General features: G+C 35.3%; 1 protein-coding gene across 1 annotated transcript in view; it reads right to left on the bottom strand.

Moving 5' to 3' along the window:
• Positions 1–18,812, bottom strand: part of ABCB11 (ABC transporter B member 11) — a 53,172-nt gene that overhangs the window by 32,607 nt on the left and 1,753 nt on the right. The window contains exons 3-9 of the mRNA XM_051216171.1: positions 16,902–17,334; positions 11,280–11,386; positions 8,943–9,056; positions 7,187–7,294; positions 4,940–5,065; positions 2,865–3,089; positions 458–790 (exon numbers count right to left, since the gene is read on the bottom strand). Coding sequence (XP_051066733.1) covers positions 458–790; positions 2,865–3,089; positions 4,940–5,065; positions 7,187–7,294; positions 8,943–9,056; positions 11,280–11,386; positions 16,902–17,334 — 1,446 coding nt within the window. The remainder of the gene's footprint in view (positions 1–457; positions 791–2,864; positions 3,090–4,939; positions 5,066–7,186; positions 7,295–8,942; positions 9,057–11,279; positions 11,387–16,901; positions 17,335–18,812) is intronic.

Below are 18,812 nucleotides of genomic sequence, written 5' to 3' on the forward strand. Positions count from 1 at the left end.
TCAAATTTTGGAAGAACAGTCCAGAATCTCGGCGTGTAGATTCCCTATTAGACAAACACTAAAAACCACTGTATGAGGACTGGATGACTGTAATGATGATTTCGTCTTTACTAAAAACTATAAACATCTTAGAGCTCTGCACCATATTTGACACTGTTTTGAATAACATTCCTTCTCATATGTCTCCCATTTTCTCATTTGCGACTTGGAGGGTTCTAGAGTTCGAGTGCTCAAGTAGTACGTGGTATATCAGGAATCTAAGCTCTAGATATGACACTAATGAAGGTCAGTTCGTGAGATAAATAATAAAATTAAACAATATCTACAAACCCTTCATGGTGGAACACATTATACTGACAAAAAGAGGAAAAAGTGATTTCTAATAGCGCAATACACCAGTAAAACAGGAAACAATATACATTTTACAGTAAACGAAATTAAATATAATTTAGCATACTTCAAGTTTTAGCATTGCTGAATAAAATCCTGAGGTAGAGGATAATTGTGCGTGGGTACCTATCTCCCTAATACGACCATTATCTAAAACCACAATCTTATTTGAATTTCGGATAGTCGACAATCGATGAGCAATTATAATCACAGTCCGATTAATTTTTATATTTTCTAAAGCACGTTGAATCATTCTTTCTGAATGATTATCTAAAGCTGATGTAGCCTCATCGAAAATCAGAATTTTCGGTTTACGAATGAGAGCGCGAGCAATCGATATACGCTGTTTTTGACCAACCGACAATTCAGAGTTCGTACGAGATATCATTGTATTATAGCCCTAAAAAAATGAAAATTGGACATTATTCAAATAAGAGCATTATGTTTTTTAGAAGACTAACAGGTTGTCACCTATTATACATATTTGCTCATAATGTTATTAAAGCTGGTCGTAATACTATACTGAATATTATTATAGAAAAATAGCCTAGTGGTTTAAGTGTTCGAATCTCAACTACAAGGTCTCAAGCTCGAGTGCCGGTTCACCTATTTCGGTTTAGGCAGCCAGGTAGTATTACTGGCCATTAGACATAAATTCGAATACACAAACCTGTACTTGTAAAATGAGTGCCATCATCTCTGAACAATGTTGAATACAATATATAGAGGCTGAATAGTAAACAAACGTTTGGGAATTCATCACTAGTGATAAAATAATAATAAAACTTAAGCGAATGAATGAATACACATATGATAAGAATTCCCTATTGCAAATAGCATTATCACGGAATAGTAATCATTAGTGCTTTATAAGGGATAAGGACATGAATGAATAGGCGATTTAAATGAAAACACTTGTTTTAGTTACAGAATATGAATGTATAAATGTAGCAATTATAATCGGGATAAACAGATGGAAATATAAGATGGACGAGTTATTAATAATTGATATTAGGTGTTAATTTGTTTCTATATGAAGGAAAAACAAAAGTGCAAGTTGAAGATTGAAATTGTTTACAGACAGAAAGAAAGTGTAGCAATGGGTTTACCAGTTTCTCCAATTGTAGCAATTTTATTCATGTGTTCCCTTGAAACCAGTGCAATCACATGATGTATAAATTCACCAAAAGTCTGGTTACGGTATGTAGATGACATTTTTATTATCACTAAACAGAATAGTTTAGAGGAACTGTTTGTGGCGCATATATATTGGCGCTCTCTTGTACCAATATTTATGTGTTCAAATAAATAAATAATAAATAAATACTGTTTGAAAAGAATGCGAGTCATTTTGACAAAGTTAAGACAACCAAATAGTCAGCCATATATAGGTAATTCGATTGTAACTCGGTTAGTAATCATATCTAGCCATTTATCATCTCAACAACAAAAAAATATTGAGTAATCAATATTATATCGATGGTTTGTGATTAACTACAGAATAAATTAATTTTACTGTGATTGATAAAACCTTATTTTTTATAATATACTAACTGTTTTAGTCATAAACTTTATCGGAATATTCTTACACACGTTGTTTTGAAAGCAATCTACTTAAATCGATAAGACGGTAGCGTTTGAAAAAATTGTTTGTTCAATGGCTCACTACTTATTCTTAAATTGGTAGTTTAGGTGGATGGAAAATAAGATGGAATTTGTTTCAAACCAGTATTGATCAATCAGCAGATAATAGTTTGAATAATCTGGTCACATTTATACATGTCAATAAATATTCATATGAAATGAAACAAAGCATAATGAAGTCTTAGTGTATCAAGTCAAACAATTAAATTCGGGGTTAAATTACAATACAAAAATCAATAAGAAAATGTGTCAATAACCCTTGGTTTTGAAACCGATTAATTGTTAAATTACATGAATATAGTGATTTTCAAATTAGGGAGCGCTGAATATGGTGGTTTCAAAATAACAAATTACAGAGTGTATCATAAACGCCATTTTAAATAATATGCATTGAAATAGCCATTGGTTATTTTCTTCACTGATGCAAGAAAATGGATCAAACCTATATGTAAAAGTGTGTACTTTATACAGAATTTTTCTCCATTTTATGACAATGAATGAATTTCAATAAAAAGTCATTGTTTTATATTATTATTCTAAATAGATTTTAAATTTACATACAATCGTGAAACTTTAATTTACATACTACAAGTTAGACTTCTACACCGTTGAGTACGGGGACAGTGGTCTAGGGGTTAAGCGTTAGCACGCGAGACCGAAGGCCTTGGGTTCGAGTCCAGGTTGCGAAATAGTGGATATGGTTTACTGAGGGGTGAGGATGAGACATTCATTCAGTGCTTTCAAGTCTTCAATGGTTGTCTAACTTAGATCAGTTCGTGATTTTAATGTAATACAAATATGTTAGGCTAAAAAAAGTTTCATAATTCTACCTCTGGCAATTTTGTAATGAATTCATGAGCATAAGCCAATTTCGCTGCTTCTATAATACTGTTTTTATCATCATCATTGTTAGTTAAAGTATCATTTAGACAACCCATTCGAATGTTTTCCGATATTGTTCCTGTGAATAGAACTGGATCTTGTTGAACAATACCTATATTGGAACGAATCCAATTCACATTCAATGCACGCAAATCTGTATCATCAAAAAGTATCTTAAAATTTAAAATAAACAGATTAATTATTGATAAATGATCAAAAAATAATAACAAATTGACAGATTTTTAAGAAACAATATTTATACTGTTGAAAATAAATGTATGAACACAGTTTTTTTAGATAGTTTTTACTGGGGAACACATTTATTAGCCTTCAAGTTTTCATAATATTATATCTCTTGTTTTGAACTGATTTACTGTTACAATCAATCAACATTTTTGGATAAACATGCTAGTACTCTATTAATGATTTAATTACCTGAATTGTTAACTTACGAATTTCGCAGGAATTACTTACTTAAAAACACCCTACATCAGTGTTATTCTTAAGCCAAATGATTAATACAGTTTTGACTGAGATCATGAATCGATCAATGTTAGACCACTATTGAAAACCTGGAAGCACCGGACTCCTCATCAGTACGCATCCACGATCCCATACGTGGGATTCAAACCCAGGACTTTCGGTCTCAAGCGCGAACGATTGACCTCTAGATCACTGAGTCGGAATCCAACGGTGCTAATGTCTAACTTCAACCAATTAACAGTGATAAAACTTTGATAGATTCATGATCTCAATCAAAATTCAACGATCTTCACAAACACTTACTGATAATTAATACACTTGTTCCAATTTAATCATCAACAAGGAAGATTAGTGTAAAAAACCCTTTTCTTATCTTAAAGCTACGGTTATGTCCACGGAAATGCTTAGCTGGCTTATGCTTTGTACCGGGACCGTGAATCCAACGACGACACGTAATGAGGAAAAAAGATTAGTGGTATGGATTTATTTGACACAGGGAATAAATCGAAAATGACATATGAATACACCACTTTTTGTATGATTTATTTGCAGTCAGGTTTGTTTAATTTGCAGTGAATAGTATTTAACATCAATTACTGTGTGAACATATATTTACCATATCATATAACGAAATGACCAAGTTATATAACTACTCTTTCTCGGGATGTGACTAAAATGTCGTAAAAGACTGGAAAACATCAATTTCATATCATCCACACATCAATCAATCAGCTAGGTAAGGTTCTGATATATGGAACTTGATTATTGAAACTCGACAGCTCATGCAACTACTATTAAGTAGTGGGAAACTATTTATCAAAGTTGGCTAGGCTCAGAACTAGAGAAAAGATCAGTCCAGATATATCTTAAATAGTTACATTATAAATCAGTTTGAGTTCAATTAAATGTTCTGACTTAAGTGTCAGTCGGTGAACAATGGTATATTGGGCAAGCACAGTTGTTATAGGAATAATTTATTCATTTGCTGCAAATTTTATTACTATTCAATAGTATATATGAGTTCAATTTAATTGTTTTTTGGATAAACATAACTAGCTCTTACCCCTTCACTGAAAGTTAAATTGTAATTTTTCAAAATATAGTCTCGAGTAGATCCTGACTCGACAACTTTATTACGTAAACGAGGTAACATATACAGACCTAAAGAAATCCTACGAATAAATCCATGGTGTTGTGTAAGGGAAATGTTGCGAAATATCCCATTGGTACTTAATAATTCAGAAAGATCAGAACTGGAAAGTGAAATGAGATAAATCTGAATAAACGGAGATTATAACGTATTAGGGTTTTCTTATGACAGATATATCGACAAAGTTTATAGTTGCTGACAGTTATAACACTAAATAACGGTGATAGAGATCAACAAAACACTTTGTTCAGGGTGCTCCTGTGGAAGTTCTGTTTAATAACTTCAAATGCTGATGTTTGCATTTTCAGGTAAACATCAACTTAGAAAGTAAACTATGATATTACAATAATGAAATAAAACGAAGCTGTACAAAAACTTTTTATATAATACCTGACCATTATCTGGATCATAAAATCGTTCGATCAACTGTGTTATTGTAGTCTTTCCACATCCACTAGGACCAACAAAAGCAGTTGCTTCATTTGACTGTATAGTTAAACTAAAGTCATTGAATATCTTTAAAGATAGTTTTTAAGAAAAAAGAAGACATTACATAGAAAATCTATGATAACATTTCGAATGCTTGAAAAACAAATTCACTCGTTAACAGCGCTAAAATAAAGTGTATTTGAGTAATAGCTTGGTGATTGAAGGGGATGAATTCCACCTATTCAATTCGTAGGTTGAACCTTACTTCATCTATCCACATTTTGGCGGACGTGTAGTACCGCTAGGCCAAATACAAAGTGTGTAACTTTAAAAATGAGAACATGAAGGTGTAAATGGTACATGAGTTACATTTACAAGGAGCAAAAATGGAATTCATAATGATTTTTGGTTAACCAAAAGCCGGATGCCTTTGTTCTTTGCTAAACTATGGTAAATATATCTGATAACCATAACTCTCATAACTAATCATAATTATCAAGAGTAATGCTTGTAACTTAAGGCAATACCGAGGCAATAAGCAAAGTATGCACATACGCCAATAAGAGACTGATCAATTGCAGTCCTAAACATCAATGGGAAGATTCAGGTAAAACAATACCGAGTGAAGTATCAAGAGTAAGTTTTAGTGGAAATGAAAATTCTTGTTTAATAACAACAATATGCGCTCAAACTTCAACGAATAAAAACAAACTGAAAATGATCACTTCATAAGTCAATGATGAGGCAAATGAATAAGAAAAAGTAATCAACAGTAAAAATTAGTGCATTATTTAATTATTTAAATGTTTTATGATCTTTAAACACATGAAATGCACTAGAATCACTATCAGATTACTGATCTGTTAATCTATCTTGCTAAACAAATATAATTAACTCGTAGATTATACTTTATATTGGGTTCATAAATATCATGTACATTAGGAGCCACTGGAGCAGATTTCTGTTTCAGTGCTGAAAAATGTGTTTTACTAGGGCAACTATTTAAGAAAAAGATAAATACGAATCACATTGAAGATAATGTCAATCCTGATTTGGTATCAGCTATAGAACCAGGAATTCCTAGATAACTGTGTTGTCCTGCTAAGTCCCGACATGCGATCAGACTCAAAACCTTCGGGACTTACAGCTAGAGCAATAACGTTTAAGTAGCGTCAAAATCTAATGGTCATCATTTCTAACTTTAAGTGGTTTATGAATAGACACGATTATAAACCGATATTATCGGTAAGTATTGAACTAACTTAAAGCCTGTTTACATTCAACAGCTTTCTAGTTTTTAATGTTTTTCCAACTAATGTCAGTGACGAAAACCATTTTCGAATTCAATACAATCACCACAAACATACAAAGTAATAAGATGAACTGAATAACATAATTCAAATTAATTAATATATCTTATTAAGTAAATAGAGTTGACGCAAACAATCTTCCTTCCGTTACGTGGCATCACGTTTTAAGCAGTGTAGATACATAAATACAAACCAAACAGTGTGGATGACTAATATCTTAAATATTTCAAATGGAAGCTGCTAGGTACTGTACATGTAACAATGAAAGTTTTTAACTATATAAAAGCATCAAAAGTTCGAAAAACACCAGCTATTAGACTTTGTTTAAATGGTCAAAACATCAAGATTTTGATGGATTATAACAATGATCTAGTTTTAAAATAATTAAACACCGAATGTCTAAACGACTTAATGAAATGGTTTACGAATAATCTGTCTTAAAAAATCTTGAGCAAATATATCAAGAATATCTAGTAAACAGAGTAGACAAGTTATATCAAGATAAACTATACAGTCAAACTGTAGGTCTACACCAAACAGACATTAATTTCGTTTGTAATGGTTTGTATTATCGTGTTGACACTTTAACTGAAATTTGACTAGTCTTAGTTGGGATATGTGCATCCTATGCTGATAACCTCAGTATAGCCATTATGACACGAGTTTACATAGAATAGATTGAATGTGGCTAACAGTGGAATCCCAAATACGCATCTCATCTTATTTGGGACACCTTAGTTGGGTGGATTCGTATCCAAAAGTTGATTTCCACTACAGGATGCACGTACATCCAGCTGAGTGCCGAGTAGAACAAAACATGTATCCTGGTCACATTTCACTTATTCTACATAAAATAAAGGATAGTTCATATACAAACAATAAAGAAAAAAACACTCACCACTTTTTCGCGACGTGACGGATATGAAAATGAAACTTTGTTAAATGTTATTTTACCACTAAAATCATCAAGTTGTTTATTCGAAGGTGTCTTGCCAACTAAAGGTTTCTGTAAACAGTGAATATATATTGATAAAACCCAAGTTATAAACCGGAAGAAAATATTTACTATTGGTTTATTTTAAAGCGTAAATTAAATAGACATAATCAGTAATTAGTTTTTGAAATATGAAACTGCCTTTCTTGACAGTAAGCTCAAAATGATGAAATAAACTAAACCGTAGTTGTTTAGGTCGATGGATTTACAGGTGATATTCATGACAGCTGTGGTAATATTGAAAACCAAAGGCCACTGACCAGTCGGTTAGTTATAAGCAACATAGAACCTGATAGAATAGTTCATTAACTTCAGTTATCTCACTACATCACCATAGCAAGATGAAATTGTCAAGACAAATCTCAGAGTAAGATGGACAATATTGGTAGAAACCGAAAATGATAGGACAGGACAACATGAACGAATACATGCGCAGAATAAGTGTATATGATTACTGGACGACTGTTTCATCTTAACACGGGATTTCTCACTAGTATGTACCCACGATCCCTCCAAGAATGAAGTCGATAGTATTTAGGTATTAAGGTGGGGATTTAACCATTAGACAACTGAGTCGGCATCTAATTTTACATATTTCTGACCCCAATCAATTTGTGATAAAGGGCGACGACTAAAAATTCCGCATAATTCATGGGGTAATCATTCGATAGATCATTTAACGAACTACCATACCTGTTAAGTTGCTAGAAATAAGAGTGTACAGCTTCAGTAGATACCCTTGATAAGAGAATTTTCTTTGTTGAACTGCTTTTGATCCTTCTAACTAAACATGTAAGGCATGTTACTGATTATTCAGTGATTGCAAGCTCCATAATAACCGATTTTATTTGGATGGTTTTTAATGTACGCGGATATTCTTTACGATGTTATAAAAGTCAAACGAAGATATCTTTAGTTTCTCAGGATCTTACAGCCAAAAAAATCTGGAATGAGATTATTCAAAAATCAAGTAAACATTCAATTTAATTTCTTTTCAAGGAGTCTAGTTTCAACCATAGATTAGATGACGAATAGTATGTAAACAATTCGGTTGGTCCCAAGCAGAAAAATCATTTTCAAGATTTTATAATGAGTAAATAAAAAAAATTGTACATATCTTACTGTCATTGGAAGTATTCTAATAAACAATCGGTAATATCTGATTACATCACTATCTGTGAACTAATAGTGAAAGTAGAAAGTCAACTGAATAGTTTCAAATAGAGCTTACAACGGCCTAAAATTGACATTTCTAAGCGAGAGCTGGATGTAATTATCTGTTTGTTTAAACTAAAAATAGTTTACGAGAAGTATAAATCTATGTGATTTAATGGCTAACAAAACAAGTAATTTAGTCAATAAATAATCGGTTATACAACTTAAATATCTAATGATAGCTAACTGAAACCTGAAAATAAATCGCATTATTTTACGTCAGATCAATACATTTTAGCAATTTAGTTATTAGGGGCAATCAGTTTTAAGATAATGATGATAAGAATTAGAAAAAACTTGACAAATAATCAGAAAATTCAGGAATAATAGAGAGTTGAACAATAAGTTTAACTAAGATTTTGAAAATCTTGTCGTTTCGACTTTCATAAGTCATTAACTGATAATTGTGGTAATAGTATTTATTTATTTATTATTATGCACTTACACGTTTAATAATATCAAATATATCTCGCGCCGATGCTTTAGCCACATGAAAGTATCGAAAATTTGGTAAGGCACTGCCTAGAAACAAACTCCCAATTATGATATTAAGAAAAACCTAAAATGTAAAATTAGGGATAGTTTTAAGCGTTTATATCTGTCTTTGGAGAATACAACAGATGTAATAACAGAAAACAAATGTTGAAATGTATCGACTAATTATTTAAATAAATCATGTTAAATTAGAAATGTGTAAACTGAAGACAAATAAACCATCATAAAGAAAAGTATCTCAGTATAATATCCGAGACGGATATTTTGAAACTACGTGTGATATAACCTTTTTAACAGGGCTATTGGGAAGCTCGTTAATAAAGTAAGTGATCGGGTTAAGAATTTAGTCTCAGAGGATAGTTGTTTAGGCGGCTGGTGGGGACTCGTTATTTGTAGATCGGATAATCCGAACCGTCTTCAGGGCTTCGTATAACTTCAAGCTTATTTTTTACGAGTATTAGCTTTAGGCACAGTCCTCAGCAATAAGCTACTTGTTGTCCTAGACTCGAACTGGACATATTCTAATCAGATAGTAATGGCTCATATATGTAAAAAACTACTGTTGTTTTTGAAGCACCAATCTAAATTCTAACCATGATCCAGTATGCCCTAAACTCACCTTGGATTTGGTTGTCAACCAACTCATCGGCCTCGGAAAACTGATCTAAGTAAATTGACTACAGCTATCACGGCAACCAAACATCGGACTGACTAGTTGTCAGGTTACAGGAAAGTGCATATAAGCACTGATTTTATGTACAGGATGCCATGAGAATAGTGAGTGAAGCCGCTTGCAGCTTTACAAAACATCTCATCTACTGATATAGGGTTTATTTAGGCTTCTTATAGCTTGTTTGCAGTTGTCGACCAATTTCAGAGGATTGTAAATCGATGGGTGTAAAATTTTACGAAGCTAACACGTTGGGGGCAGATGCATTGGTACATGTAAGAAGTTGTTATATTAAATATCAAGAAGCCCGATGCCAGTGAAATTAATGGTATGCCTACAAGCGATATTCAAAGGCATCACCCACAGTAAGTGAAAGAATCTGATGACCCGTCTAGCTGGTCTGTCACCTCACCGACTCCATCAGACTGTGTTTTACTTCTTGTTCTGTGACTAGTGATTCCATCAACGAAATGGAAGGAGCTCCAATAGATAAGCTTTTGTCAGAACTCCGGATACACTATTCACGCTCTGATCTTCCACCAAATGCTGGAATACTGCCACACGCATTGAAGGCTAATAATCATTGTGTTTATTGATATCAAGTTTGCTTTCTTTAAATCAAACAGCACTGTGCTCTAGGATTATTTGTTAAGGAAGTGTGAGATCTCGTGACTATCGATAGTAAAGTACGATGAGATTTGAGTAGCAGTCACTACGTGATCATTACACGATCGTGTAGGTGAAGATGGCTGGACGTTTAAACTCATGATCAACTTATTAAGTTGGTTTAAAAACTGTTAATTCGTCAGTTTAATGATAAGAGTTAGATTGAAACGAATACAAAACATACATTCAGGGGAGAATGTAATAAATCGGAAAAAATTAACCTAAATCCCTGACAGTGATGTTTCATGCATTTTTATACTATAGTACAGCAAATAAGCAATCTGTGATGGTTAATATAAAGAAATATGAATTAAATAAATAAATAAATAATATATTTGTAATATCTCAATGAGTAGAAAAATTAGATTTTCTGGCGTTTCGTGACTTAGTGTAAGTCACTTCTTCAGAGAATAAATAACCAAATTAAAATTAATCCAATTTTAAATAGTACAACGGAACAATAAGAATAATATTATGTGATCAATCAAAAACAGGTCTGAACAAGTAAATGTCATGTCATTTCGGTCAAGGTGATTCATAAGTGATATGTATGTAAATTTGTGTGTACTGTTTAAGGATGTAAAATTGTGTGACATTTATGGTGAGAAAGGATAGAGTTTAATTTGTAAGATGATAGTGGGAATAGTAAATAAAATTAGACTGAATGGCTAGGATAGATAGTTTAAGTAGGATGTATGATAAGGCCTTCTTTTCTATTGAAAGAGGTAGGATTCAGCATTATATGGAACGCTTCAGCTACTCTCCTTTCTTTGTAATATGAATTAAATCGACAACATAATCTTTGATTATGCCGTATTTAAATAAATCATCTGAAAATTTGGTCTATTTCACAAGTACAACGAAGTCAATTAGTAATCAGCAGAAGCGTAAAGACTATTACAAAATTGTAAGACACTAAATAATTCCTGAACCAAAGTGATTTCAACTTACTAGTATCACAGATCCTGGATCATATTCACCTTGTCGAATTAACGTCACTCCATACCAAAATACTAATGCTGTAGAAGTGTATATTGACATTCCAACAAAGCCACCAGCTGAAAAAAATTATCCAAATTCTAAATTACAGTAGGATAATAAAATATGTAATAACTAGTTACAGAGTGAATATTATAAGTTGGTTTTTAGTAAAAATGTCAACACATAGTGTATAACTCATAGGATAAGGACATGAGGACAAAATTCCATTTGATAAAAAAATCATTCCACTTTGAACAAATACTTTCATAATAGTTGAGAGCTGAGTATGAAGATATTAAACAAGAAATTATATTTGTAAGTAATCTCGGAAATTATGATGGAAACTGACTTCAACGTCTCGAGTTTCTTCTAGGATAGAATTAAAACTATCGAATAAAATTTCACATCAAATGACTCATATCCGCACTGGAAATTTCATATTCAACATTTTAACATGATTAAATAATCATTTATTACATAGTTGTTTACGAACCCAAATGCCCTGGTGGGTACAGTTCGCTCTCCCTCTCGAAATACTCTCATATGGACACACGTACATGGCCACTGCAGGTAAGTCCTACTCTCACTGTCTTTTTGTGAGAGGACTTTGTCTAGGTGATTGAGAAGACGAAAAGCGAGTGACCGGGACTTTAACCGGGTTGGCGGACACGGAGGATTCGTCTAGGAGAGCTGGAAAACCCTGACTCCAAACCAATGGTGCACATGGGCTCCAGGATCCCGAGGGGACGAATGGCGTATGAACCTAATGTTGATCACCGACGACCATAGGACTGCAACGCCTAAAGGTGCTCCATTCTATTGTGGATTAGACCTCTAGGTCACAGGCTAGGGGAGTGGCCCCCCAAAGAAGACCACTTGCATCTGTTTGGGCACCCGGGAAGTATTCCAACCCACACACAAACTAAATGACGACTACAACAAGAAAAACTGTTCACGCTTTAGTTCTCATTCACGCATATCATACTCAAAACATCTTGTAAATACCCGCCTTTATTTAACAATATGTCACTAGTATATTCTTTTATTCCCATTTTGTATATTCTCTTATTCTTCAACTCCTACAGCAGCTCGCCTATGGTGGAAACCCTGTTCTGTCTAAATGATTTCAAGTCACTGACTGGTTGGAAGTTGAGTGCTACCACCGACTATGGATACTGAAACACTTTCTGCAGAACTGTCTGAGTCGTTTACAAATGTCTGGGGATTGGAAAGTATTCCGACATCGTAGAATGAGTTGATAGTTATCTTTAGAATGGGTTTGCGTCACCCACTCAACAACTATCGGGGGAGAAGTCTACTTCCGATAGCGTCCCAATTACTGGCTTCCATCACACTTCGCAGATTGTTCAAGACTCAGGAAAGATCGACTTGCGAGGAGCAAGTTCGTTTTCGTTCAGGTCGATGATGTATTGATCATATCCTCAACCTCTGCAAAATACTAAAACGTCATATTTATTGAAGGCCAACAATCGTAGTGTTTCTGGACATCAGGGTTGCCTTCGATTCGTTGAGCAGGACTGTTCTCTGGGATTGTCTATTGAAGAAGGATGTGCCTGAGAAGTTTATTAACATCTTAAATACCCTACATACAAATACCTGAGGCAGAGTGCGGGCATATAACCATCTCTCTCCACTGTTCTATTCAAGCAGTGAGGTTAGACAGGGTTGTTCAATCTCATTACTCCTCTTCAACTTTGCCATTGGTGACGTTCTGGAAGCAGTACCGGTGGGTGTAGGTAATGGTGATGTGAATCTGTTGCCTGAGAGACTTTTCGACCTTGGGTGTGAGGATGATATTGTCTTACTGTGCAACGGCGCTCAAGCCATGCAATTCGTACTTAATCACCTGGCAGTTAGTGTTCGTAGGTACGGTATGTGTTTTGCACCTTCCAAAACTGCAAAGAACTTCCACAAGACTGGTAGGACCCTGAACCTGGGTAGTGAGGAGATGGTGGTCGAGAAGCTCGCGTATATGGGTAGCTGCGTAAATGCTGGCGATGGTGTAAGTGATGAAAGCTAGAGCGGCTTATGCCAATTTGGGTCATCTTTGGCGCCTGCGTGATGCTAGTCTGGCTGTAAAGGGTCGGATCTATAACACGTTGGTGAGAGCAGTTTTGCTCGATGTCTTTGAAACCCGGCCACTCCGAATTGAAGATGTTAAACGACTCTTTGTGTTTGATCATCGCTGTTTCCGAAGGATTGCTGATATTTAGTGTAGGCACTGCGTCAGTAACTTAAGGAGACTGACTTGGCAACATCTGTTCGGGCACAGTGACGATCATTCAGTCAGTTACCATCTTAAAACACCGACTTCGGTGGCTTATATACGTAATACGAATGTCGTTCCAGTGAATTCTATATCGTGCATTATTTGCCGGCGCTGGGACTGGTTGTGAAGATGAAGGGGTGGTCAGTGTATGACACATTGTCGTGATATGGAAGAAATTGGTACAGGACTGGCATCTATCGATGCTTTAAGACTTCCTGGTTGGGGTCCTAGAGATACTGAAACACAGTGGTTTGGAGCGTTATCAGAAATGTCTCAGAGCAGAAGACAATGGGGATACTGGTGTACCCTTCTTTTAGCCCACCTAAATGAAACGAACTTTTTAAACTGTAAAAATCCTTTCTGGTTATATTTTTCTCAACTGAATTGCTTCTTCTATTATTATTACTAGTGTTATTTTTATTATTATCCCATCAGGCTCTGAACACAATGAAGAGCGTAAACAAATCAGATCTAGGTTAACCAAAAGTCTAAGGAACGACCGTGAGCAGTGGTGGGCAATGAAAGCAAAAGAGATGGAAAAGGCGACGGCTGTAGGTAATATAAAACAGCTCTTCAGACTGATAAAAGAAACTGGAATTAATAAGTCAGGTGAAAGTGAAACTATCTCGGTTAAAGACGACAGTCTCATCTGCTCCCAGTCCAGACGTTTAGAACGATGAGCGGAACACTTCAAGGAGCAGTTCAGCTGGCCCAGACAGCGTGAATGGAACATTGAAGTGGGTAGCTGAAGTTCAAAAGGCTATAGCTAATCTGGAATGAGGAAGAGCAGTTGGTCCAGATGGATTAGCTACAGAGTTCTTTAAGTATGGTGGTCCAATTTTAGCGATTAGGTTGACTAATATTTTAGCTAAAATCTGAGGGTTGGATGTAATCCCATCTAACTGGTCAGTCACAACCACTGATTGTCCCAATATATAAGAAAGGATCAAAATCATCCTGTAATAACCATAGAGGGATTAGGTTGACTAATGTAACATCTAAAATACTAGCCTCAATAACTATCGAACGCCTAATGAAGACTCGTGAACTGCAAACACGAGAAAATTAGGCCGGCTTCAGATCTGATCGTGGCTGCATCGACCACATATTCACCATTCATCAGACTAAAACACAGACAGGCTTATCGGAGTTCGACAATGATGGTTTTTCTTGACTTAAAAGCAGTATTTGACTCTGTAGGCCGAGGGGTTCTGTGTCACTGTCTGTTATTGAAAGGTGTACCTCACATGTACATAAACCTTGTGAAGGCTCTTTACACGAACACTAGTCGAGTGAGAGCTCATGGCGAACTGTCATCTGTTTTTGCAACCTCAAGTGGTGTCTGTCAGGGCTGTCCTTTTTCTCCATTTTTTTTTAGCTTCATCAAAGACGAGTATACTGCAAGGCAGTCCGTTCTGTTTTAATTTACGGCAGTGAAACATGGCCATTAAGATTTGAAGGTATCCGTAAGCTACTAGTATTTGACCACAGATACCTTAGAAATATTGCTCGCATCTGCTGGGATCACCGGGTAAGTAATAGTGAGGTTAGACGCAGGGTATTTGGGAAGGATGGTAAATCAGTTGATGAGGTTGTGAATCTTCATCGACTGAAATGGTTGGACCACGTGTTACGCATACCTGAACACCGGTTATCACGACTCGCAATGCTGACTAGTGTTGGGGATGGTTGGAAGAAAGTTAGGTGTGGCCAACTCAAAACGCGGCATCAGTCATCGAAGTCACTACTTTCTAGTCTGAACCATGTTGGTAGAGTCAGACTACTTGGTTGGGGTCCGCGTGACTATCGTAACCAATGGTTGGAGACTCTTGGTGACATGGCTCAGAATCGATCACAATGGTGTGGGTGTATACACTCTCTGTCTTCCTTCAAACTATGAGATTAAAATCGCTCTATATCTTTTTTCTACGAACTAATTCTTTCTTCTTGTACCATATCCTTATATGGAATCTTTCTTTTATATATCACCACCATTGAGTTAACTACCTCTATGAATTAGATGTTCATCTTGCTGCGCTAGTGAGGTATGGCAACTTGGACCGATGCATATATGTGTCTGGTCCTACGTTGTAGCTAACTGACTGACTGTCATTATTATTATTTCACTCTCATACACTAATCTCTGTTGATTGTTGTTCCTTTTTATGATATGAATTTTACATTCTCTATCTCTTCACAACCTCGTTTTTATTTGATGGGGCACATATATTTTGGTTCCCTCTTGTACCAAGGTTTGTGTTCAAATAAAATTACAAAAGAAATTCTAAAAGGAATTTAGCAGAGTAGAGATTCAATATTGGATGGGGCTTGGTAGTTGAAATACGAGTGTTATATCACTAAACTATGCCTCCAAGACTAAATATAAAATTACAAAAATGAGGTATCTTTATTGAAATGCGTATTTTGGGGGGTTGGTAACTACTACACTATCAAATGGTTAAATTCCCTGGTCACAAATGTTGAGTGTAAATTAGGAAACCCATCTAAAAACCATTTACTAATGAGCACGCGATTATTGTTTGATTAGTTTGTTAGAGGAGATTAATTCATTTTGATGAGTCTTTGTTGCAGGTTGACAACTATTCAGAAATCTTCGGTTTTCAGAAGTGGTCCAGTAAATGGAGGTCCTATATGAAAGCAACTATCAAAGTGAAATAACATCTACCATACAAAAAGCCAATTAATATTAGTATGAGTGACAAATCGTAAGCCCTGATAAGTGAATTTACGAGCTTAGAACATTGAACTGTATAATGTGGTGGCCAAAGTGAATTCCTATTATTAATACCATTAATCGTTAGAAAGTATTTACTTACTTGGTTAAGATTCAAATTACTTCCTCTAAACCACGTTTCTCATAATCACTCACTTATAGCCAAGAGACACATCATGAAATACTGAACTATCCTCCGGCGAGAAGCATTAGACTATATGGGTGAATAATTGTTTCTACATAAAATTGATGCAGAGGAAACATATGACCATCACTTTGATTTTCTAATAATTTACCACTTATGCTGAGAAAATCCCCACATTAACAGTTTAATTAATGCTTTAAGAAAGGCTGTAACGAAACAAACGAAGCCAAGGCTGTGGAACCATATGTATTTAAAGTTCAACTATGACAAACAAAATTACATCTGATTCTCTGAATCCATATATTCAGACATAGGTATGAGTTACTTCAAAATATCTATACCAATAACCACTTTATCTTATGTAACGAGACAGATTGTAAAATCAAATGTATTATAAAGAAATATGGTAAAAACCGGTCTTACCAAATCCAAGCCAACCTGCCTGTTTTACACCACAAGCGGCAGCCTTATCCAGATTACTGCTATAACGTAATACTTCTTTTCTCTCCCCAGAAAAAGTAATTACTGTCCGGATAGCGCTCAAAACTTCCTCAGTAATTGTACTAGACTTGGAGTATGCATCCTGCTCCATGAGAGTGAAGCGTCTCACAGTAGTACCAAATAAAGAGAAACCAATAAGGACTAATGGCAATGATGAGCAAGCAACCAAACTAAGCTTCCAACCATACGCGAATGCGATAAAGAAGCCGATAAAGAAACTAGAAATATTCTGAATAAATTCACTTAATTTCTCCCCAATGCCAAGATGTATATTAGTTGTGTGTTCAGTTAATTTATCTATGAGGCTTCCGACGGCATGTTCATCCAACCAAGCTACGTCTTGACTCAATACTGCCTAAAAATAAACATTTGATTAAATTTAATACAAATAGAAACCACCTATTTTTCAAAACAAAAAAAACAGGAACAAATCAACTTAGTACGACCATTGTAAATGGTTACATTATCAGATATGACAATCGTACAAATCAATTGAATACCTGCCATATGAAAACCCTTGACTAGCGATGAGTAAAGCAATAATTGACAGCCTATATAGTACTACAGTTAGGATTATCTCCGGTTGTTGCTGAGAAAACTTAAGTTCTGAAAGTATACAGAGAAGGAAGGATTTTATCTCGATATTTCCTCCACCAACGCCAATTCCATAAAGGTGAACAAATAAACTAAGAATAGTCATGGAAACTACATACTGTACTGCTCTCCCAAATGCCAGAGGAAAAACTCGGCTAGATAATAAAACCATTATAAGGAGATAATCTATAGAAGATTTCTGTTGATGATGAATTCCTTAAGATTACAGAAAATTCCGGAACGCTACTAAATATAGTAGCAGTATAGGTAATCATCCGATCAGAAATCCGACATATCACTTTCCACTTTCTCGATGTTTCTGGCAAAACGTCTATTGAATGCTGACTGAAGAAGGTGTTTCTCAGTGTTCTCAGAGCCTTTTTCCGAGGAGTTTTCTGGATCTCCCCAACATCTTTAAAATATGTGAGTCGACAGTTTCAGTTACAGAACACCGTATCAACGCAGAAAAAGATTATGTAGGAGCAAGACCTGAACATTGTAGATTTAACTAAGAAACGAAATAAGCTTAATGATTGGTTCACAGAGGCCCCTAGCAAACCAAGCAAGAAAATAAACACCGCACATATGTTGTCAAATCGGACTGTATAAATGAGGAGAGTTTGGGAAACAAAACATCAAAGTTCGTCAAAGCAGATCTCACAGAAAGGTCAGTATTTTTCTTCTACGTCAAGGGCATCTTCCAAAACAGAACCAAAGGCTAGGTTTGACACACGACCTAAGATATATTAAGTCCTTAATAAACAACTTACTCCCGGAAACAGTAGCAGGAGTTAGTATTCATAAGCTTTACAGAAGACAACAAAAACGGACTGTAAAAGTACGCAGGTAAGCCGCCTTTTAGAAGTGTATTTTGTTTCCGCTGGGGAAAGAAACCTAACACTGGGAAATTCAAGTAAACCGGCTGGTTGATCGCATTGAGACGGTCGGCAGAAGCAGAAGCACTGTTGGAACGGTGAAAAATGCTTAGACTCAAGGGTCTTTACATTGCAAAAGTATGGAGCGAAATCATCCCCAAACCATTTGGGTGGTAAGGGAAAACGTTTCACAGAATTAAGGGTACGGTATACAAATGCTTGAAGCCTACCAAACAAAGTGGCGGAGCTCAAAACGTGGTGAGAACAGAAAATCTTGATGTCATTATCGTCTCAGAAACATGGTTAGCGTCAGAAGTGTATGATAGTGAAATTCAATTGCTTGGTTTCGCATTTGGTAGGGTCG

Source organism: Schistosoma haematobium, chromosome 4 (assembly GCF_000699445.3).
Source record: "Schistosoma haematobium chromosome 4, whole genome shotgun sequence".
NCBI classification, from domain to species: Eukaryota; Metazoa; Platyhelminthes; class Trematoda; order Strigeidida; family Schistosomatidae; genus Schistosoma; species Schistosoma haematobium.